At 43.9% G+C, this 23,611-nt stretch overlaps 1 protein-coding gene across 1 annotated transcript in view; it reads right to left on the reverse strand.

Annotated features, from left to right (window-relative positions):
• Nucleotides 1-17,646, reverse strand: part of ME3 (malic enzyme 3) — a 134,585-nt gene extending 116,939 nt beyond the window's left edge. Inside the window, exon 1 of the mRNA XM_080375916.1 lies at nt 17,294-17,646. Within this exon, the coding sequence (XP_080232042.1) occupies nt 17,294-17,482 (189 nt within the window). The 5' untranslated portion in view covers nt 17,483-17,646. The remainder of the gene's footprint in view (nt 1-17,293) is intronic.
• Between the last annotated feature and the right edge of the window lie 5,965 nt (nt 17,647-23,611).

Here is a 23,611-nt window from a genome sequence, read left to right on the forward strand (position 1 = left end):
TCCATTCTCACTGCCAAACCCATTAAAGCTTATCTTTAAAATACAATTAACTTGTAAAAAATGGCCAACACCAAACCTGTTTTCCAGCAGCAGTCAGAGCCTTGCTGTTGCTTTCCAGCACCTTTGCATCATGTCTTTTCTATTTATACGAGAAATGACTTCATTACCTTATAACTTCAAATACAGTTAACATGTTAAATCCAAAACAATTACTTGCCTTCAGGGAGAGTAGCCCAGTTTCAGCATCAGTCATGCATTCATTCTGGTTTCATAATCCCAGTTACCCTTGACTAGTGGACATTTGGAAGGTCATAATTCAAAAGAACTTCTGTAAGTTGTACTAAGCTACAAGAACTCTCCAGGGCAGCTTCAAGCTTTCCAAGGTATCTTTGCTTAGTGCCCTTATTTTTCTTCCAGCAGGTCTCGTGAAGAAGTCCAGCTCTTCTTGCCTGCATGCCAGAGGACAGCTTTTGGCATTAGAACAGAATCACTGAGTTGGTTGCTCCAAAAGCTCATAAGGAAAATGAATAAGCTTGGACAAATAATGCTACAATAAAGAGTACTAAAAGGCACTTTTGATTTTTGGGACATACAACTGTGGAAACAACCGGGGCCTTTACATGATTCTGTCAGTAGAAATTGATTATATTAGCAAATTCCATTTTTTCTTTGAGATTTTGGCTTAAACAATTAACACTTTTTCACATATGCTTCCATTTAAATTACTATCTACTAACAGAGCAAGACAGTGAAGTTTCACACTATACTGCCTTTAATCTTACCCTTTTGTGATCAAATGATCTTATGTCTTAAATGGTGCAGCTGCTTATTCCTAAATTCAAAAAAGGCTTGATGCAAAGTTGATTGAAATCAGCAGAAACCCTCCCAATGGCTTAAGCCTATGCTGCCTCTTAAAAACCAAAGAGCAATGCTCAGGGAGACCCCTGTGCTGTTTCAAGCATATTTTTCCCCCCTCCTAGACTTATAAAAGCTGCTGGCATCAGCACATGGAGTGAAAGGCACGTCACACATGTCTCCTAATAAATACTGCTGCACATCACAACCTGGGCAATTTACCAAGCCTAAGAGGAATCTGCTGCATGTGTGCAATGAGAAACAAGTCCCGGTAGTATGTGCACTGAAAAGCCTCCAAACTTGAGAGGGGAAAAAAATGCTTTTATTACTTTTGAGCAACTAAGTTTGTGTTTGAATGTGATTTACTTGACAAAGCTTGTAAGACACCAATGTAAGCAAATTTACTAGTGAGTATGAAGTAGCAGACATCCCAGAACACAAGCCATTCCACATGGTGATCAGCGTTGATTTATGCTTGGAAAGTTTTCTGCAGACACACCTACGTGGAGCACACAGTCACATCTATCGCTGCCTTCCAACACGTTCACGCATCAAGCTATCTGCTAGGCACCGGGGGAAGAGAGAAGTTTTCAATTCTTCTTCCCAACATCCTCATCACTTCAAATACTCTGAGATCCTCTTGTGCAAACTGCATCTTTCACCCAGAAAGCACCTGAACTGCTGAACTATTCCAGTACAAGTGCCTTTCATGTCCTGCAACTGTTGCACACCTCTCTCCATCTTTCCTGCAAGAGTGTCTGCTGGAATTCAGACTTTGTGCACGCTGCATTGGTGCAAATTGTTTGCACTCCCAGAAGTTTTTTGTTTTTAAAGAGAGTGTTTAAAAAAAGAATCCAAATCAATGGGGGATCCAAACACTTTTAGATTATATTTAGTTTTTTCTACAGCATTCAGACATAGCACTTCAGCAAGTAATTTTTATTTGGCTCATTTTATGGTTAGATTCAGAAACCTTCATACAGTATTAGGGGAGAGTAGGGTCTTGTCCCTCCAGTAATTGTGATCAAGGGATCTGATCAACAGCACACACATTTTTTTTTTATTCCAGCAATGAGCTACAGACACAAATGGCAACATGAAGACATCCAGTTCCCTGTTAGGTAGGACATGGCTAACAGGCCGAGGTTTGGGGTGAGGGATTTTTGGCTGGCTTTTTGTTGTTGTTGTTTTGCATTTTTCTGGTGTTGTTTGGTTTTTTTTTAATGGGGTTTTTTGGTTGTTGTTGGGTTTGGTTGTTTATTGGACCAACTGATCTAGCTGGGGATAAAAAAAAAATTGAGTTTCTAGAAGAAGGGCTATGAACATGAAAACCCATGATTTTACTTCTTCCTTCCCCCCTGCCATCTAAATCAGTTGGCCTAATAACACACATCAGCTCTGCCTCCAGCCCCTGCCCTGCTTGCATGCTCAGACTGTCCCGACAACAGAAATACTCAATAATCTGGACACTTCCAAAAGTGACAGGATTTGGCACGTATAATCCATTTGCTCATTTGCAAATAATCACTGCTAAAATTACCTGCAGGCTTCACAATAAACCCTCCAAATAGAGGTTCAACAGAGTTTAATAGTTTCCGTAGTTAACTTAACCACTAGGCCAAGTGACAAATCTATTAGCCCAGAATTAAAGTTCAAGATGTCTTGTTCAAGAGAATATAGCACTGCTGTATTTGAAATAACTAATTCCTTCTTATGTTGAGAAACAGAGTAAAGCCTTAACTACACATTTTATGAGATTGGACAGAGCTAATCCATATGGACATACTACAGACTAGACTTATCACTTTGTAAGCTAGACAAAGAAAAAAATTGCTCTGAGATGTGGAACTTAATCTTTTTATATATATATACACAACAGAGAAATTTACTGAAACTCTGTTTCAGTTCCATGGTTCCACGTGTTGGAAAAGGACATGTGCAACAGAGAGCTGCAAAGTGAAGCGAAGCAGAAAACGTTGATACGCAGAAAACTTTTGCGTTGGTGTTATTTTCTTTGGTAGACCCACAGTCTGCTCAGTGTATGTCTGAATTTTGTGTTTGGAAGCTGCAGAACTATAAAAAGCTTTGCCATTTAAAACATTTTTAAAAGAAAGATATTGTATTCAGCTGACATATGCAAGTCATTTATTAAAATGTCAGATTGTTTGGGGAGACAGATAGCAAGTGTCACCCCTGGGCCTCAAAGCGGAGGTTAAAAATTAAAAACATGCTCATCATCTCTACCAGAGCACATTATAAGCTGAAAGTAGTCAAGTTTGCTGTTGTGCTAAGCTTTCTATTGGAAGAGAGGGAATTACAGAACAGTGTTTACTCTCCCCCAAGCACCAAGGCCTGTCTGACCTGCTCACAACAGCTCTAAAGCTAAGTCTGTCCCAAAAGAATTTCTTTGGGTGAAAGCTGCAATAGGCTGTTGGAGGTTTGGTAGCAGGTCTGGTAAGTCAGGGGAAAAAAAATACAAAAAAAATTAGTAACAGTCAGAGGAAAAGCAAGAGACAAAGTAAAAACTTTGTTTTTTCAGCCTGACTTGTCTCCTAGGTCTTGCCAGTGTAAGAATATTTTTGGATCCAGAACCCCAAGGGTAATTAAAATAACCATTTGCTTCTTAGCTCCCTGGGCTAAAAAATAAACAAACACACACACACAAAACACCCACACCACACAAAACAACCCAAAATCCACAAACAATGAAAGACGAGAATCTATAGCCCTGCATGGCATTTAATTTGAGACAGGTACAGGCGAAGCTCCTGCCACGCAGGGCAGCATCCAGGTTTCAGCTGCAGCAGTCACGTGCGTTGGAAGCTCCAACATCAAACTCCAGGCCCTAATTCTGCAAGGGCCTCGGTGCTAGAAATACCTGGGTGCTGTCTGCAGGGGGGAACCTGCTGGCAGTGGTACTCCGTGAAGTGAAGAATGAGTAAAACACTGCAATCACTGGACAGCTGCCAAAAGCAGATGTTTGCACAGTACCTCCACATCAGCCAGGCAAGTTGAGGGGGCAGGAAGGGAAATCAGCATCACTTATAGCAAGTCAGAGAAGGAACACTATCCCATAGCCCTGAAGGAGCCTAAATATTATAAACGGTCATAAAACTTCTCCCTTCAGCAAGAGGTATCAATAGAGGGCAGTTATTTGTTAAAGACCCACCTTTTCTTTCTCAGCTCTGAATGAATGCCAGTAACAAGCAGCTGGAGTGTTCTTCTGGAGGTGGCTGCTATAGAATTTAGAGGGGAATTAATTTTACATTCTCTTTATCCAAAATCAAGTCCAATGAAATTTGCTCTAGGGTCCAGTTTTGTTCAGCCAGTGCCAGATCTGACACACAAAACTCAAAAACTCTGCCACACAGCACTACAAACACCACCAGACCCATCTCTAGTCGTTACCCTTACTGCATGTCAAATCCATCTGAAATCAAAACCAAGCCACTAACTATTGCTCTTCACTCCATCTTGTGAATTAGCACAGCCTTTCAGCAGCTTCCATTAAACCATCACTAATTCTGATGAGCACCAACAACTCATCTGAACATATAGCAGCACACAGTTCCTAATGTCAATGATATTATATGTCATGCTACTTACGGGGGGCAAGGCTTGAAGCCTGCTGAGGTCAGCGGAGTGAAGACTGTTTACAGGACTAACCCCAGATACAATATTCTCAGTCTTCCCATCAACATCTACAGTGCTTCCAGAATAATCAACTGGTGGTTTGCCACCTGTTTCACTAGATGCAGCAGACAGGAATGCTGTAAAAGATGTAACAGTCGGCCTTCTGTCCATTCTAACTGCAACAATATCCATTTTCATACTACTTAAACAATTGTGTTACTTAAGTGCAATTCTTACTCAAGTACCACAAAACTTAATCCACGCTATGAAGCAAGAGCTACATTTGGTCTTTGCTCTGCCCTACCGAAACATGCCTGGTGTAAGGGTTAAGGCTTCTCTAAAAGAAAGGGCATGGTAAAAAGTGACATTGGCAGCTTCCAAAATGATGAATTTCCACAACTTATAGGCAATTTTGAATGTATTTTTACAACAAACTGCTCAGAAAACAGCAACAAGCATTTTGGTCCAAACGTAATTTCTTTTTGTTAATAACTTAGAGTGACTGCAAGCAAATCAGCACTTATAAAAAGCTGCCCAACTGAAAATGAGGACCAACGTATTACAGGGTTAGTACAACACAGACTGAGGCAGGGTCTGCATCAGCACCCCTCTCACCTTGGCAGCCGCAGGCTTCCTCTGCGCTTCCAAGCTTTTCCACATGAGCTCTACTCCCAAAGCATTAGTGGTATCCCAGAGGGGAGAGTGACAGTGTTGGCAAGAGATTATGCAGACAGACAGGAAGGCAGATGGTCTACTGGTTTGGCTATGATAAAGGAGAGGAACTGGAATCCAAGCTGGGGAAGCAAAGGGACTTTTTCAGGCTAATACCCTGACAGATTTAGTTCAGGCTTAGTTTGCTGACCATGACATTAACAACAAGTTCCTAATGTTTTGGTACCAAAGAAATGCCACCACCAAAAGATACTCTGGACTCAAAAAGAGATATGCCTGACATAAACACCAAACAAACAAAAATGGAACTTCGTGCACCAGGATGAAAACCAAAACAAATCTCACTGAGCAATCATATTTCCAGAACACCACGACATTTGCCAAAATACTGGGCCAAAGCTCATCTCCTCGGAGTTTGCTTCCACTGAAGTCAATGGCAATACACCTAGACTTGACTAATGAAATAAAGAACAAGTAAAATCAGGAAAACAGCCTCTCTGCTCTGCACACCATTGAAGGCTCATCATACTGCACTGCACTCCAGCTCACTCACATTTCAGCTCTAGAAGAGTTGGAGCATGACTGGATAAAAAGCACTCTCAGCTGCGGTTTGGCTTGGGTCTGAAGTGGCCCATGTCCTGCAGGGTTTGCCCATGAAAGCTGCTTGTTTGATATCCCTAGAAACACAAGAATCCTGTAAGGTCAGTTCATCTACATAAGCATCTTGTCTTCAACAGCAGCCATAAACCTTAAGAAAGGTAAATAACGCTGCACACTCCCATCCTTTCACCATTTTTGGTTTGGGGACTTTCTAAGCCAGGTGTAGTTTTAGGGTATTTAGTAATCCTCAGTGGATTTTTTCTTCTTTTTTTTTTTTTTTTTTTAATGAACTTGTCTAGTCTAAAACTTGTCCCCTCAAACTTACTCAACTAGCTACAGGCTCCTGAAAAATAAGAGAGGAATCTCCAAACTCTGCCCACCTCATACTCTATAACTTTGCAAAATGTGAACAGATGGGTAAGTTAACAAATGCTGGGAGTCACACAGCCACTTATAGCCCGGTGTGTACCTCAGCAGTTACACGCCTACCCAGACCTAAAGCTAGCCGACTGGGAACTCCAGCTGCAAGAACATAACCTGTGGATTTAGAGAGATTTACTAATCTGAAAACAGAATCCTGCCTCAATTTGATCTTGCCAACTGCCATTTCAGAAACACTGTTCTTGTGCTCATTACTAATTTTGTTTAAATGCAATCATATTACAAATCCAGCTCATTTCAGGCCTGTTTCACCACAGTTGCTGTGTACAGCTGTTTGCAAGATCCCATCGTTTTTTTTCTCAGCTGCAGTGGCAAATTACTGACATTACATTCAAAGAACCTTCAGTTAGCTCCATTCTAATCACCGCAAAGCTGAGGGACAAACAAGCTTTCCACATTTTAATGTGTACAGCAGTACATTCCAGAAACAGTCCAGACACCTACAGCACTTCTTTAAAGTTTCATTCTTACTGATCCAGACTGGTAATTTTGGGTTTTTTTGAGTTTGTGTGTTTTTTTGTTTGGTTGTTTTTTCCCCCCAATTCATTATGCCACATTACATGAAAAGTAACAGAGAGCATGCATACACATCAAAAGGGTAGTACCCAGAAGTACACAGAAGACCCCAAATTCTGACCCATACACTGCACCTTGCAGAAAGGTTTAGTATGTTATTATCTCAACCCTTCAAATACAGCAATATCCTGCCACTCTGAAAACAAACTGTGACATCCAGTTCTGCATCTGTTTGTGATGGCAGATCTCCAATGAGGCATGATTCATCTCAGAATTAGGACTTCCAGCAAAATGCATGAAATGCAGTCAACCTTCCAACTGAACACTGCAGTCAGATGTCATGAACAAAATTACAGTGGATTTTGGACAAGATTTTTGAATGCCTACAGGTGTGTGGCTAAACTGGGAATTGTCCAGCTCAGTCTGTTAGAACACAGAAAGGGCACATGAATTTGACAAGAGTCCCTGAAAGAACAGGAGAATCACAAACATCACATCCGAGATGAGCAGAAATGCACAAATCTTGAGAATGGACAGCAGCGTCAGAGAGAAGGCAACACAGCCTCAACCACACCAAACACAAGGTAACTTTGATAAATAAGGTTGTGGGTAAGAGATGCCCCATCTTTCCTCCCAGGGTCTGAGTGCTGAATTAGCTTTTCACAAGGCTGAAGCCCCCCAGACTTGTCTCTCAACAAGTCCAGCACTGCTGCCGCCCTGTCAGCAAGTCACTTACACATGGCCAAAGCTAACAAATCCTCCTGGCACCCAGCTTGCAGCTGGATCACCACAGAACACTCTTACCAGTTCTCTGTAGTTACCTGACATTGTTAACACTATTAGGTTTTTCAATTCTGCAGCATTCAAAGGAAGAAAAAGAACGACTTCACGAGGTGCTTAATGAAAATATGTGACAAGCTCTTCTTCATCCTCCTGTTATTTCTGAGACTGTTCTGTCAACTGAGAACAGCTGCTATCATCTTTTAAGACTGCAAGAACCTCTCAGAAGACTGCTGACATTTTCCAAGTCCTGCACTTGGATCAGCCACGGGCTGTAATGCTTCACAACAGAAGGAAGAACAGTATTTGAATAGTGCAGAAATGTGCAGTGCACTAAAAGTCTCATTAGCATAGATGAAGCATAACTGGTTTTGTCTTCAAAGTTCCTCCTACTGCCCAAGGATTCAAACTACTAACTTCCTCACATGTGACCTCCCCAATGTCACACAGAAAGTGTGAGACATAAACCCAATCTCAGAGATGAAACACAGCCTTGCCTTAACTGCAAGAAGCTTCCTCCTCTAATTTTTCCCCAGAACACCTACTCAAGCAAGCTCTTACATGCAATACATAGCTTGGCCAAATGATTTAAGGACTGGACAAACTCATTTACAATCCATGCTTAATACAGTGTTGGCACTCTTGATCAATATTTAGGAATTCAATTTCTTTACATCAGAAAACCCACGAACTTCACATAGTAAACAATGACCAAAGGAAAGAAATGACTGCAAATTTCTGACATCTATCACCAGTTCTTCCATTCATTTTTTTCTTCAGGCAGATTTGGAAAACAGAGGAGCTTCTCAAAGGACAGCCTGCTTTTCACAGAATCATAGGATCATTTAGCTTGGAAAAGACCCTTAAAATCATCAAGACCAACTGTGAACTCGGCACAGCCAAGCCCACCACTGAACCATGTCCCTATGTACCACATCTACACAGCTTTTAAACACCTCCAGGGATGGGGGCTCAACCATTTCCCTGGGCAGCCTGTTCCAATGCTTGATCACCCTTTTGGTGAAGAAATTTTTCCCAATATCTAATCTAAACCTTCCCTGGCACAGCTTGAGGCTGTTTCCTCTTGTCCTGTCGCTTGTTACTGGGAGAGGAGACCGACCCCCACCTGCCTACAGCCCCTGTCAGGCAGCTGTAGAGAGCGATAAGGCCCCCCTGAGCCTCCTCCTCTCCAGGCTGAACACCCCCAGTTCCCTCAGCTGCCCCCCATCAGAGCTGTGCTCCTTGTTGTACCCAGGGAAGAACTGGTCTTACTATTAATGCCTTCTTTGCCTTAGTCTTTAAGTACCTCAGCCTGGTCCTCATCCTTCGTCACTACATTTCCCCTGGCATCCATTAAAGAAGTGAGACTCTTCTTAGCCCTCCTTTTGTTGCTACTGTATTTATAAAACCATTTTTAATTGTCTTTTATGGCAATAGATTAAGCTCTAGCTGGACTTTGGCTCTTCTAATTTTCTCGTTGCATAACCTCACTGCATCCTTGTAGTCCTCCTGAGTAGCCTGCCCATTCTTCCAACAGCCATAAATTCTCCTGGTTTCCCACCCCACCCCCACCCCCCGAGTTCCAGGCAAAGCTCTCTGTTCAGCCATGCCAGTCTTCTCTGCCCCCCCCCCCCCCCCCGGTCACCTTTCAGCACACAGGGACAGCCTGCTCCTGTGCATTTCGGATTTCCTTCTTGTAGGAAGTCCAGCCTTCCTGGGCTCCTTGGCCCTTCAGGGCTGCTTCCCAAGGGACTCTGTCAACCAGGCTCCTACACAGGCCAAAGGCAGCCGTCCCAAAGTCCAAGGTGGCACTTCTGCTGACCCCTCTTCCTTACTTCTCTGAGAAACAAAAACTGCATCATTTTGCAATTGCTGTGCCCAAGGGGGCTTCCAGCCACCACATCACCCACAAGTCCTTCTCTGTTCACAAAAACAGGTCCAGCGGGATGCCTTCCTTGGCTGGCTCCCCCACCAGCTGTGTCAGGACATTCTCTTCCACACACCCCAGGAACCTCTGAGACCGTTTCCTCTCTGCTGTACTGTATTTCCAGCAGACATCTGGGCAGTTGAAGTCCCCCATGAGAACACGGGCTAGTGACAGTGAGATTTCTCCTAGCTGCTTACAGAATATTTCATCTGCCTCTTCACCCTGGGTGGGTGGTCTATAACAGACTCCCACCGTAACATCTCCCTTGTTGGCCTTCCCCCTGATTCTTACCCACAAACACTCAAGTTTATTGCCACCATCATTTTAAGCTCTAGACAGCCCAAACCCTACCTAACACACAGGGCTACCTCAAGGCCCTTCCCTCCTTGCCTACCCCTTCTGAAGAGTTTATAGCCATCTATTGCAGCACTCCAGTCACATGAGTCATGCCACCATGTTTCCGTGATGGCAACTATGTCATAGCTTTCCTGCTGCACAAGGGCTTCCAGCTCTTCTTGTTTATTGCCCATGCTGCGTGCACCGATGTAGAAGCACTTCAGCTGGACTATCAATCCGACCACCTGTTTGCGGTGAGAAGGCCCAATTCTTATGTGACCATCCTCAGGCACTTCTGTGGTTTCTAACACATCAATAACCCTTGTGTCTTTGCTGCCAAATGGATCTCCGATCCCTACCTCCATGGAGATGGAAGACTGAAGGACCTTGCTAGCACACTGTCCCTTAAACACTGGCGTGCCACCCCCAGGCTTATCTCTGGTGAGCCTGGTTTTATTCCTTTCCCTGTTCAAATCTAGTTTAAAGTTTTTTCAATGAGCCCTGCTAACTCCTGTGCAAAGATTCTTTTCCTGCTCTGAGAAAGGTGTACTGTGCCTGTTGCCAGCAGGTCTGTTATCCTGTAAAATCACCCACAATCAAAGTACCCAAAATTCTGTCAGTGACACCAGGCATCCATCTGCTAGCTCTTCTTGTTTCTTCCCTTATTGTTCCCTGCAGCTGGAAGGATAGAGGATATTACCGATAGTTAAGGTATTATAGAGGACCCAGCAGCAGTGACTTCTGAGTCTGCTGCTGCTTCAAAGCACCTTGAACCTAGTAAGCAAGCAAAGGCTTGAATCAATAACCTCAGACTGTAAATCTGTCTGTGATTTTGCCAGAGTGACAGTCTTCTTCATTGAATAAATATCGCACACTTCATTGCTTTAGACTGACACTTCAAACTTCACCCAAAAGCTATCAAACAGCCAGGGCACTGAAGAAAGGAGCAGAACACTTTCTGCCCGTGGCCTCGCTCCTGTAGAACTTTTTCAGAGGTTCTTGGAAAGACGTAAGGACTATCCATCCCTGCAGAGCAGCCTTCAATCAGATGAAAAGCTTAGATTTAAATAAGATCCACTGCACAAAAACAGCAATGACCCCATGACCACATTCAGCTACCAAAGGGTTAAATAGTAATTGCTATGTGATGAGAGCACAACAGCTGAAAAACTACTGAGATCCCTAATTTTGACCTACAGCATTGCAGCACAGCAGACCAAAGGGCCATTGATCATACATTAAACATACGAACTGTCTGAAATACCCTGTTTCAGGTGAACACAGTTAATTCCTCAGATACAAGAAACTGTTAAGAGCAACAGAGAAATAGAAGCCTCTTTAGAAAAGTTTGGAAATTTACTAATGACTAGTTATCTAGGTGCATAAACATCTTAGCTCTTACCACAGATGTCAGCCATTTGTGTCCTCCTTTGGGTGTTCTCTAGATGACTGCATCACTGACACTGACAGAGGAACGTAATGACATAAACAGCAGACACCCAGGCTGGAGACCAGCTGGGAGATTTATCATGGCCAATTAAATAGGGGAGGAAACAATTAACAAAAGCCTCAGTTCTGAAAATTATCAAATGGAACACTCAGAATGTATTTCTGCAGTAGCCAGATCAATTTAAACTGTGACAGAGTCAACTGTTTGTGTGTTATTATTGCATTACACTGAGCAAAGGTCAAAGCATTAATTTTTCAGTTCAACTCGATACATGCACAACTACTAGAAACATTAGCAATGTCACTCTCTGTAACTATCATCAAACACCCAAGGGAACAAACGAGATGATGAAGAAAAAACCATCTAAACCACTTAATGCTGACAAATTACTGTTACTTATGAGATAGTTGGCAATTCCTCTTCTTTTCAGTCTCACAGATATGCACTGAATAATGATTCAAACCAGACTGCCTACAAAGTTGTTGCATATTCAGTAACATCCTGCGTCATCACATGACTTTCTTAAGGGGTTGACCTCTATGGATGCTGCAAGGGTACCAGGAGATGCAGCCCAGCATACCACACAAAGTAAGGGTTGTCATCCAGGGAGTCCCCAGTCCAGAAGAACACACAGGAGACTCGTATGTTGGATAACTACATACCAAGCAGATGATAAACAGCCATAGCCCCATCAACTATCAATACCATATATAATACCTGCTTATTTTTAAGGTAATTAATGTATTCATAGTTCTATTTCTAGCAATATTAATACAAGAAACCAGAACCCAACATTCTTGAATCTCACCTATCTGATCCCAGAATTTGCATCCAGACACACACTTCCCCTTCAAATTACGAAAAGGGATGGAAAAGTAGTACGGCGTTATTTATAAAACACATATATATTATACATGTTCCTTTTCCGAGTTAAGTAAAGGTGGCCCATCCACCTACATCAAAACAATTAGTGTTTTGGCAGGATAGGTGACGCATCACGATTCTGTGTCCCCACATACTACGGGCACTTTTTTTTTTTTACCCCCCATCAGCTCTTCCTACCATTGTGAAATAGAATTCACTCCTACGTGGGCCACAGGTAACCCTGGATCCTGCCTAACAGATAGAAAGATAGGAAAAACCATTTTATTTGCAACTCATAAAAAGACCATTACAATTTGCAAGATTTTACAACAGCGCGAGCGACTTACAAACATATGCACAACAATCACTGAAGAAAAGAGCGCTCTGTTAGATAAATGTTGAGTGACCCTTCTCTTGTCGGGAACTAGAGAGTCAGAGTCCAGCTAATAAATCATAATTACCTTGATGCCATTTTCCCACTCAAAAGGAACCCTATAAATTTAACAATAGTAGCATTTGTCAATTACTGAACTTGATCTTTTAAATACTTTTTCAGAAGCAGCAACAGTTAAAGATGTTGATCATGAACCGTGATGTCAACTACGAGGGCCTGACTTTCTTTTACAAATATTAAATCCAGTTTATACAACTCATTTTGCTTGTCTCTCAATAATGGTTCTTGAAAGACAACCCACTTTTTTTTCATCTGCAATATTACATATAATTGATTATGTCTCTTAATCCTTGCATCTTGTACTGCAGGGCAATATCCTGCTTGATATTATTATATGTGTGCAAGATTCATTTTCTGCCTGGCAGAGTCTACATAATTTAATGTAAGTCTCTTGTCTGCCCTTTGCCAAAAATTCTCTAGTTGGATATACGCTAGCTCTTAAATGCACTGCTGTTAACAGGTTTCCTGTGAGGAATGCCTCTATAATGCTCAATCCAATTATTACTTTATCTCTGTCAAAATTAGAAATACCATGGCCCTGAGATAACAATTTAGTCCAATTTATAAATTCTTGGGTTTGCCAGTTACAAGGCCTCAGAAAGACAGTATCTGGAACAGGTACTTCCCATTATGAGACTGGTTCCTCCCCCTTGGCAGGTATTACCGTTATCGCTTTTGGGTGCCAAATAGATGGTATTTTATCTTTATCCTTCTGCTACCCCTAATCTTTCAAATTCTTCCTCAACACCCTCCTGTTGAACAACTTGTCTTATTGTTTTTTCCAAAGACTCTGCAATCCTGTGCAATCTTCAAGTCTGTACACTGGGAATTAGTCCCACCAATATCCAAACCACCGTTCCCAGTGCTAGAATATAAAAAGGCATCACAGGTGCTCACTGGTAGATGCAACCATTCTTTGACAGCTGCTCAAATGGCCAAGTCAAGGGTTTCTAAATTTGTATTTGCGTGCCGTAGATCTGCCAAGTAGACCAATCACGCTATAGTATACTCTTTTAAGATGTCAATTTTTTGAAATGGCTTCAAAAGGAGCCTTCTCAATTTGATGCAACCAATCATTAATTTTTATTAGGAGTTCTGGTTTTGACATTCCAATCCGTGGATTAATAAATAAAGCCAAATATTTTTCAGAACTGCCAGGTTCAATCATATTCAAGGGAATGCCGTTAACTGTCCACGGAGGACAGTCACTGATCGCATATGTATGTTTAATGGGCTTGATATTAAAGCCATAGCAGTTTTCCCTTTCTATCTTGAGGCAAGTAAGTTAACAAAAGACCTCGAAAATTTCAATATTCTTTTGCGTTCCCTACAATGAGCCACTTCACAAGACTAAATAGCCTGCAAAAGCCATAGTTGTTATCTTTCTCATTATGGTGTTGAAACCCACTTCCCTCCATTTCCAATTTACACAGCAGAGGGTCTACAGACAAGTTAAATAAAATAGGAGATAGTAGGCCACCCTGTTTTACACTGATCTGGATCCTGACAGGATCTGACTGCTAATTCTTCAAGCCAATATGAGTGTTGGTATTACAATATAAGTTCATAACCAGGGCTATAACGTGAATGTCCACACCCTTTTGTTTAAGGGCCATAATGATGTGTGAAAGGCTTTAGCTAGACCTACAAAATGCACTTCCAGGAGTCCATGTTCCTTCTTAGCATTCCTAGTTAAACGCTGTAATAGTTTTAAACTCTCTGCACATCCTGATGATCTTATAAACCCTCTTTGCTGCAGATGAATGGGACATGCCTTAGTCATACTCACTGTTAAAACCCTTGAGAACAACTTTTAAATGATTGAACCAACAGTAACGGGTTGACAATTATTGATGCCATTCAATATATCCAGTAGAGCCAATTTAGATGTTAGCACAGCCTGACATTCTTTCACCGTGTGCGGTATACTGCCAGTCACTAGCCATAGACTGAAAAGCTCCATCAGTTGGGTGCAAAGAGGATTTATCTTAACAAGATCTCTCAAACTAAGCCCATCTGGTCCTGGCACCGCATTTTGACTAATCTCTTTGACGTTTTTAGGGATATCTTTTGCTGCGATCATGGCTTCAAATGCTGAGTTGTCAGCCTGACCCATGGTCCTGAAAGCACCTAGGCCCTTGAATGTTCCTGGCAATTCCCATCTTGACTTGAATACTTTGTGCACCTCATCCAGTGGGATACTGCATTTTAGGGATTCTACCTCATCCAGGATAATACCAGCCAGTTTTCCTCTATCCAGGTAAAACAGCCGGAATCAGAGGAACCGGCCCTGTTTCTTAGCCCTCTTCTTCATCCACTGCTTTGGTAGGCTACTTGGTGCTTTCGACCCTGACTTGCTTTCAACTCGGAGGACTTCATAAACAGGCATGCATAGCAGTCCTCAACTGCCTTGTTAATCAGCGACAGGGACCCTTCCTTCCCTTCTATCACCTTTTCAGAAGCTCCCTGAAGGATGGGCAGCTTAGTAGATGTTAACCAGTCTGAAATTTTTCTACTATAATGGGACCTTAGTCCCCTTTCCTCACATGATCCAATGTCAGCAAGGTATTCCCCCTCTTTCCTTATATGTTCTCTCCACGCTTGATCTTTCTCCATCCTCTTTACAGGACTTTTATACAGTCCTCTTATCACTTGCCTGCTTAGTTGTTTTTGACAGAATACACTCCACAGTCAACTTATTTATGTTCTTACTTCCCTCGTACTGCTTATGCAGCTTTTTCAACAACTCCACCTCCTCATCAGTCCAGCACTGCCAGTGTAGCCCTCTCACAGTACCCTCTTTAGGGCAGGAAGAGAGAATTTGTAGAGGAATGAAGGCAGTGGGCTGATTAGCATTGATAACATGCAGCTGTGGCCTTGCCTCGAAGGCAGTGGGTTGATTGATATGGACGATGTGCAGCTGTAGCTCGTTCCGCTAAGTAGGAGGAACAGTGTGGTCTGACCTCTGGAGGAAGGAGAAACAGCATGGACAGTAGAATCTGGCTGATGGTAAAAATCCTTATTGCAGCCTGATAGCTTGTTTGTGCTGCAACAATAATTCACTCTGTGTTTCCAGTAACTGGATGTGCCAGGTGTTTATGTTGCCCAAGTCCAATTTTTGTTTCAAGTACTCTCTTATATTCCTCACATATCCAGCCATTGACAGTTGCTGCTTCTACAACCCCTTTGCACTTCAGAAAGCGGCAGGCAACACTATGATGTTTTACATCTGTCCTACCACAACACGACCATGTAAACACGATCTTTTTCCTTCCATCGGGTCTCTTTAGATGGTCTACGAGTCCTGATATTTTTCCTATCTGGTTGCCACACCGTGGACAAGATGTATTATTTTCCAGGACCTTTACCACCAGCGTTCCATGAGTTGATAGGCCCATACTGGTTCCCAGGATAGCAGTTGATGGTACTGGAGCAAACTGAACCATAGCTCCTGTGGGTGAAAGCTCCTCCTCACTCTTATTCTCTCTCTCCCGTGGGCTGACTGTAATGCCCTTATAACTCGGGGAAGCAGGTTCCTCATACACCTCTCAGAAGCTGGCCAAGCAGTCCTCTGAAGTGGAAGGATGACACCATTCCAAGCCATCAGCCTCCGAGTTTAACTCCAATCCAACCAGATTCAATCTCTCTTCCACTGGTTTTTCAAGGTCAGAGATGGTTCTACTGACCGCAACATCTCTCAAGCCCTTAACGCTTGTTTGTGTGGTGACCGATACATGAAGTTAACCGCATCAGTCTACCCATTTTGGCAATTTAAATTTGAGGACAAGTATAAGCCAGACAGCACAGCCTTCTACAGCTGTCAGGCTGAGCCCAACAGTGTCTGTGGGCACAGGCTTTGGGCAATGAGTAATAATCAATGGTAGGAATTTATTTAACCTTATTTAAATACTGTCAAGTCGTCGGTGGAGCCATTAGATGGGAAGTAACTCAGTAACTCAGATTGGGGCAGAGGGTCAGCTCAGTTCTCCTGAAGAGCATCCAGCAGGACCACAGGGAGGTGCAACCTCTGCAGCTAAGCCCAGTTAACAACTATGATCCCGAGTTAAGAGAGTCTTAGTTACCCCTGAAAAATACAGCGGGGCTAAATTACGGGGTCTCATTTTACAAACCTTGCAGACTTCATTGAGAACCTTTCTCCAAACGCTTTTTTTTTTTTTTTTTTTTTTTTTGGGTAAATAACGTTGATGTTTCCTCAGCACTTTAGCCTGGTAAGACGCACTGCTTTGATAGCGGGACGCACATTGCTACACATATGCTACAAAAAGAAGATTTACAGCAATAACCACCAAACATGCTTGTTATAACATGAGGGTGTCAACGATCCATTTCGCTGCCGCCAGCGTAACATCATGTACATCAAAACACCCCAAGTTTCGGTGTTGCACTTTTTTGGAGAAGCCACGCTTCCCCCTTCCTAATTTTTCATCTTTTCAGGCAAATAAATGACCTCAGGTCCTAGCCAAGGGCACTGCCGCCCCACAGGCTCTTCCAGTGCCATCAGCGCCGCGGGCAGCCAGGCGGGGGGCCGAGGGGGTGGCCCAGGCGGTGGGTGGGCGCCGGTCACTCGCCCCCTGCTCCGGTGGGATCCAGTGGGATCCGGTGGGATCCGGGCCCCTCGCCCGCTGGGGACGGGCACGGGCACCGCTGCCAGGGCACCCACCATCCGGGACACCCGCGGCCCAGGCCGGGCACCTGCCACCGCCCAGCCCCCCTCCCCCCGGAGGACACCCCCGCCGGCACCCACCTTGTTGAGGTGGGGGTTCCGGGTGATGTCGTAGCCTCGCTTTTTGACGGCCAGGGCGCCGCCGCGGTGGGTCGCGCTGCCCCCGGCCTGGCAGCCGCGGCCCCGGCTGGCGCTGAGGAGCAGCGGCCTCCGGCCGGCCCCCACCAGCCGCAGCAGGCGGCCGCCCGCCCCGCCGCACACCGGCACCATGGCCCTGCCGCGTCTACCGGGACGGCGTGAGCGGGGACGGGCGCCCGGCGGGGCGGGGAGGGCGGGGCGGCCCGGCCCAGGTGTGCCGCGCCCGGCCCCTCACGGCGCGGCGGACCCCGGCGAAGCGAAGCGAAACCCAGGAAGCAGATCCCGGTCGCGCCTCCTCCGTTACCTGTTAAGGCGCAGCCGGCGGCGGAGGGGAGGGGGCTGCTCGCCGGGGCCCGCCCCCGCCGGGGACAGCGGGCCCGCCCCGCCCGGGGCCCAGCGGCGGCCGCGGCACGGCCGGCCTGAGGGGACGGGGTCAGCCCGGCTGGCGCTGCGGCCCCGCGGGGCTCGCCGGAGCCCCTCGCCGCGACCCCCCTGCTCCGCTGGTGCCGGTGCTGTCCCCTGAGGCTTTAATGAAGGGCACGGTGAGGGGGGAGCCCCGGCCGGCGCTGCGGGGAGCGGGGCTGGACCCCCGGCGGGACGCGGGGCGGGGGGGCGGAGGGGCGCAGCTGTGGGTCCTTGGGAAGCTCTTGGGGAGGCCTTACCAGGCTGCCCCCTTCTGCAGCGTGAGCGGCCGTGGGTAGCTCAGCATTTCAGTCTACCTGTAATCTGTATGGCCCATGTATAAAATCTATATATGCCGTATACTGCCTATACACAATGCATATACTATATGAGGGTCACGTGTGTATTACATGTATTTCTTTTATATATCCAAGTCACCGAAGAAGGCAGGGCCCTGCATCTGTTTCTACAAGAGATGAGCTCTTTTATCCTTTGAAATGCCGACATCACCATCGCTGCTATCACTTCTCGTATAAAAACCCACTGCCTGGCTGAGTCCCCAACACAGGGGACGATTTGGGATCGGTTCCACTCAGATCAACACTGCTCCCATACGCGTGTCCCCATGGCGAAGCTCAGGTCTGCTCTGGGCGCTCTCCAGCTTCTCCTTCCGTTTGTGTTGCTGTCTGCAGATGTATTTTTTAATATGCTTTCATATTTTGGGGGACAGATGATACAGTCTGTGCAAAAAGAACAGACTACAGAGTGAAAGGCGTTGATTATTTGGATATGCTTGTCCTTTCTTGCCTTGGCATTTTATAGGCACTCCATAAAATAAGCTATTTCAGCTTAATTCCATGACCTTATGATTTCTCCCTAAAGAGTATATGGTTCATGCGTTGCCCTCAGTGTGCCCAGGATATTTACGCCTCTGCTATAAAACAATGATTATATTCAAACCTCATATTTCAGGACTGTGGCCACTTAGTAACTACTAGGACCATGGGGGAAAATACTTCCCCACCCAGTCAGATATATTCTGAGAGTGAGGTGGTTGGTCAGGTCTTTGGTTTTTTTTCCTTTTGCTTTAAAATACCACAAATTGGCCATATGTGGAGATGCACCACTCATGCAGTGGAGGTAAAGGAATATGTGCATCCCTGAGGCCAGGTTATAATGAGGGGGATTCTTAGTGCATGGAAGACACAAGAGGGAATTTTCCACTATTACTGCTTTTTTGCATAGCTATAAATTAGAAAAATTTGAGACTTTGATCTTGGGAAGATGAATCTGCATAAAAACTAAGTCAACATCTTGCCAGCTTCACAAAGTTTTCCTGCTCCCACCAGCCAGCACAACGGTGGTCTCACCCAGCCTAAATTTGAGTGAGCTGTTCTCCACACCATTACAGATCCACTGTAAATTCTGCAGTGTCTTTGTGGTGGCTGTGGCCATGTGCATAGCAAACAGGACATTTGACACTGCTGTTTGTAGGAGAGTCCATAATACTAAATCTCTGGATTCTTGAGCCACTCCTGGTGAGCAAAGATAAAAAAAGAGGAGAAACTTCCCTGACTGCTTTGCAGAAGTACACCATTAAGTTGTTTGAGGAGATTTATGTGACAGAGGAAGAAGTGCCAGGCTGAGAGCCTGCACAATACGGTTGCTTGACACAGCTGAGGAGCGTCTTGGGTGGTAGCATTAGCTGGCCTAGCAAGAGGTGTACATCCTCAGGCTCTGAGCAAATGCATTTACCTGGAGAATCTAGCTCTTTCTACCTGCAGAACCTAATTACACCATCTAGTGCTTTCTAGTGGATGCACCGCTAACAAAACGCAATGAGTTCACTTTGCCTGTTTTGTAAAACACTGTGTGCCTCTTCTTGGAAAAAACAGCCCACAGCTTCATGTTGAAAATGCTCTAAGAGAAGGTCAGAACTCAACGTCCGTATAATTTGACTGTGTATGTCTAACAATTAACTTAAACTGGTTTAGACTACATGCAGAAGGTCTGTTTGGGGTTCATGTGCTTGTCATCTTTGCTATGAACAGCAGGAAATGCCAGTCAGTTTTAACTGGTTCACTAAACAGTAGCTTTAGCGTCTTGAATTGTGAAGAGTCAAACCACCATGCATTATGGCGTTGCAAACCTACCTAGGGTGTGATGCGCATTCTGCATGATACAGAGGCAGTTACTAAAAAAAAAACCAAACAACCCTACACTACAACCTGAAATGTATTCAATGCAAAATTCCCATCAACTGTTTTGACATTTTTAACCCAGTATTCTTCACTGTGCGGGTGGTGAGGCGCTGGCCCAGGCTGCCCAGAGCAGCTGTGGGTGCCCCATCCCTGGCAGGGCTCAAGGCCAGGCTGGACGGGGCTGGGAGCAGCCTGGGCTGGTGGAAGGTCCCTGCCCATGGCAGGGGGGTGGGACTGGGTGATCTTTAAGGGTCCTTCCAACCAAAACCAGTTTATGATTCTGTGATAATTCTATATCCGCAGACAGAAAAGGTTTCCTAGCGTGTTGAATATTTTATCTTCTATGCCTAGTGACAGCTGCATACAAGCCCTACAAGTGAGGGAAAGAGAATTTCAGGGCTAGATTAAATCCCTCGTTGTATCACTCTAAGTAGGTGGAACAATTAACCTGAGAGGCTTTCAGACCTCCAATGGACTAAATTTCCAATGTTTTGGAAATACAGAAAGGCCTATTAAAGTGTAAAATAATAAATATGAACATGATCTAGTGAAAACAACTTGTTTTTTACAGTAATGATGTTTTACTGATGCAAATGGGTATTATCACAAAGCATTTTCATATCTACAGAACTGTTCATTTTTCAGTGAAGCTGAAACCCTAACTAGTCTCAATTTTGAATTAAAAAATGAATTATAAGAAAATAATCTACTGAGAACAGATTTTACAAGAATTTTTTACTGTGTGAATTTACTTTTGAGTTTAATTTATTTTATATAATCCATTTAACAACAGAAGTTCCAAAGTTCCATCTGAAATAGGTTTGATTCTTCAGATCAACACAAGCAAGAGTAACTTTTATTGGGTCTTTTTCAGAACTGATCGCTTAAATTTACTCAGCTGTAGCAAATACTGAAGATACAATATTTCCTTGTCTGAGAAGGGGCAGGGTGTTGCTGGCTTCTGTATCTACAATCCATGTATCTCGCAGCCTCCTAATCCTCTGAACCTTCTGGTAGACCTTACTTAATTTTGCTTCAGAGGAGTAGACGACTAAGTACTATTAAAGACAAGATGCGAAAGCACAGACATCAGCACAGTTACCGTGGAAGGCAGAGACCAATAATGAAAAGCAAATTTATGGCCCATGCCTGCTTGATAAAAGACAGGGAAGCTGTGGGAGGAGGAAATAAGGCATTAAAAGGCGTTTCCCATGCCATGGGACCACTGGCCCAGGCTGACAGCTTTGGTCTGTTCCTGAATGGTGCAGGGAATTGTTATTTCCTGACATTGGACCTGAGTGAGTGAAGGTAAATGTGACACCTCCTCGGGCTGGGCTCCAGTTTTCTAAACACTGGCAATTTTATTCTGCTTTGTAATGTTCTTCAAGGTGCCTTCTCAGAACTCGTGAATCACTGCCCGTTTTTGTGACATGGGTGGAACACACTTTTTTAGCTAAGAATGCCCATAAACTAGCACACAGTGAGCTAACAGAATTAACTCATTACCATCACAAGGATTTCACAGTTTTCTCTAGAGTAAATCAGCTTCTCCTGCCTAATACTATTCCAAAGCACAACAAAATAAAGGAGCTTCATTGCTTGCTTTGGGGCTTGTCAAACCACATTTCCCAAAGCAGCAATCTGAAACTGAGAGAGCTCCCCAAATAGTTGGTGCATTTTCTGGCTGGGGACACAATTTCCACTATACCCCTGGAAGAGATTTGCCATATAAATCTTGACTTTGTACATCTATCTTCTCCCCATTGGCGCTGGATTGAGGGTCATGACAAAACCATAAAGCAGCATGTGAACTGTCAGAAGAGAAGTCTCTTTTCTTTTCCTGGCCCTGAATTGATAGAATTATTATTTCGATTTCAGGAGTGCCTGGAAATGTGTCAGGGACCTTGCACAGTACCCCCTCAGAAGTTTATGGTCTATATGTGCAAGAGGGACAAATGTTGGCAGGGATCAGGAGACATCATTTGCCTGGGGCTACGCAACAGGTCAAATGGCAATGGTGGGAATTCCTGCACACGTCTCCTACAACAGACTGGCAAAAAGCGCAAGACAGGGAGTGAGGGAAGTGCTATATCCATAGTATCTAATTCCTAAATCGGCTGCAGAAATGGCTGCATATGAGATATCCCACTATTGACTGCTAAGGATCTAGGACAGCAATGTAAGAAGGTTTATTTTTAACAGGCTCACAGCATTTTGAGCATTTTTGGCTCATGTATACACTGCCAAAGGAAGATATCTATAGATAGATACATATGCACACACATATAAACACTTTTGCCTTTATTGTTACTGTATGGACTCTTTCACATACTTTATTTCCTTCATTTTAAAACTCTGGCTTATATGCTTCTCAGAGCAGGTTGTATTGTATATTTATAAAAGTAAAAATAAGATTTTCTCTGCAGCCATGAATTGTCTCCCTACTGTTGTGCAGACACTGAATAGTGCCTTGCTGGGGGCTTCTCATCTTGTACCCCCTATTGCCTGGCAATAGCCATCAAACTGATTTTTTGCAGCTCAGTGAAAAACAGATTACAGATGCTGGGTTTCTAAATTTTACCTGGCACTGTAAAATAAAGCGTGGATCTGATTTAGATTCTTTATCTCCGAGATGCAGAGTGCTTGCTGTCAGGTGCGCATGAATGCACTTTGTCTAATGCGCAAGCCTCTCTTGAATGCAGATTTAATTGAAGCAACGGTTAAAGATTAAAAAACTAGAAAGAGTGCTACAAAAAAGCTACAAAAGCAGTGAAATGCATGCATATTACCATTGAGCTCTTAGGATTTTATTTTAGCTATTTTTCAGCAGCAAGAAGGAAACAATGGTTTGTAGAGTAAGATTCTATATACACTTGGGGATTTGTGGATTGCTGCAAAATGCAATTGAAGTTTCAGAGCATGTTATAAGAGCTAATTTATTCCTCTAGTAGTTTAAAACGCCTCTTTGTGCTGTGGCCTTGCATTTAACAGTTCGTCATCTAAGAGAATGCCAATGAAATAGTCTTTAAACTTACCAAAGAATGAATCTCTGACATATAAATCAGGACCTTAGTGTCTATTCTTCTATGGCATTATCTTTCCTCTCAGGAAATGAATTGAACTGCAGTTATAAACTTACATTGTGGTGGTTTTCAAACCACATACCTTGAGAATTCTTGGCATTGTGCAGCCATGTATCTCCTGGTTTATTAGATTTTGCAGAGACTATATACTATCCATTCATGCAGACTGTTTAAATTGATCATGACGCAAGAAGCTTAACACAACAGGGGCCCTGAGCTTTGGTCGGGACCCCTCTGTACAACAAACAGTGTCAAGAAAAACTATAAATGCTACAGAAGAGTCTGGAGACAGGTGGGTCACAGATAGCTTCCCACATAGAAGGCGACATAACATTTTCATCTGTTGTAGCATTTAGGCTGCTCTGCTTGGTCATAACTCTATATAGAATGTATATTTATGCATACATATATTGAGAGAGAATACCTGTGGAATAATGTATGTGTAGTAAATACATACATTATAGGTAACTGTATGCATTAGCTCAGAAGTTACGGGCTCAATTTATATGGCATATGCAGGGTATCAGACTGGGTCAGGCCGCGAGATTTGAAGGCACCACAGGGATCGTCATGCC

The sequence above is a fragment of the Falco punctatus genome, assembly GCF_963210335.1.
Source record: "Falco punctatus genome assembly, chromosome: 2".
Lineage (NCBI taxonomy): Eukaryota > Metazoa > Chordata > Aves > Falconiformes > Falconidae > Falco > Falco punctatus.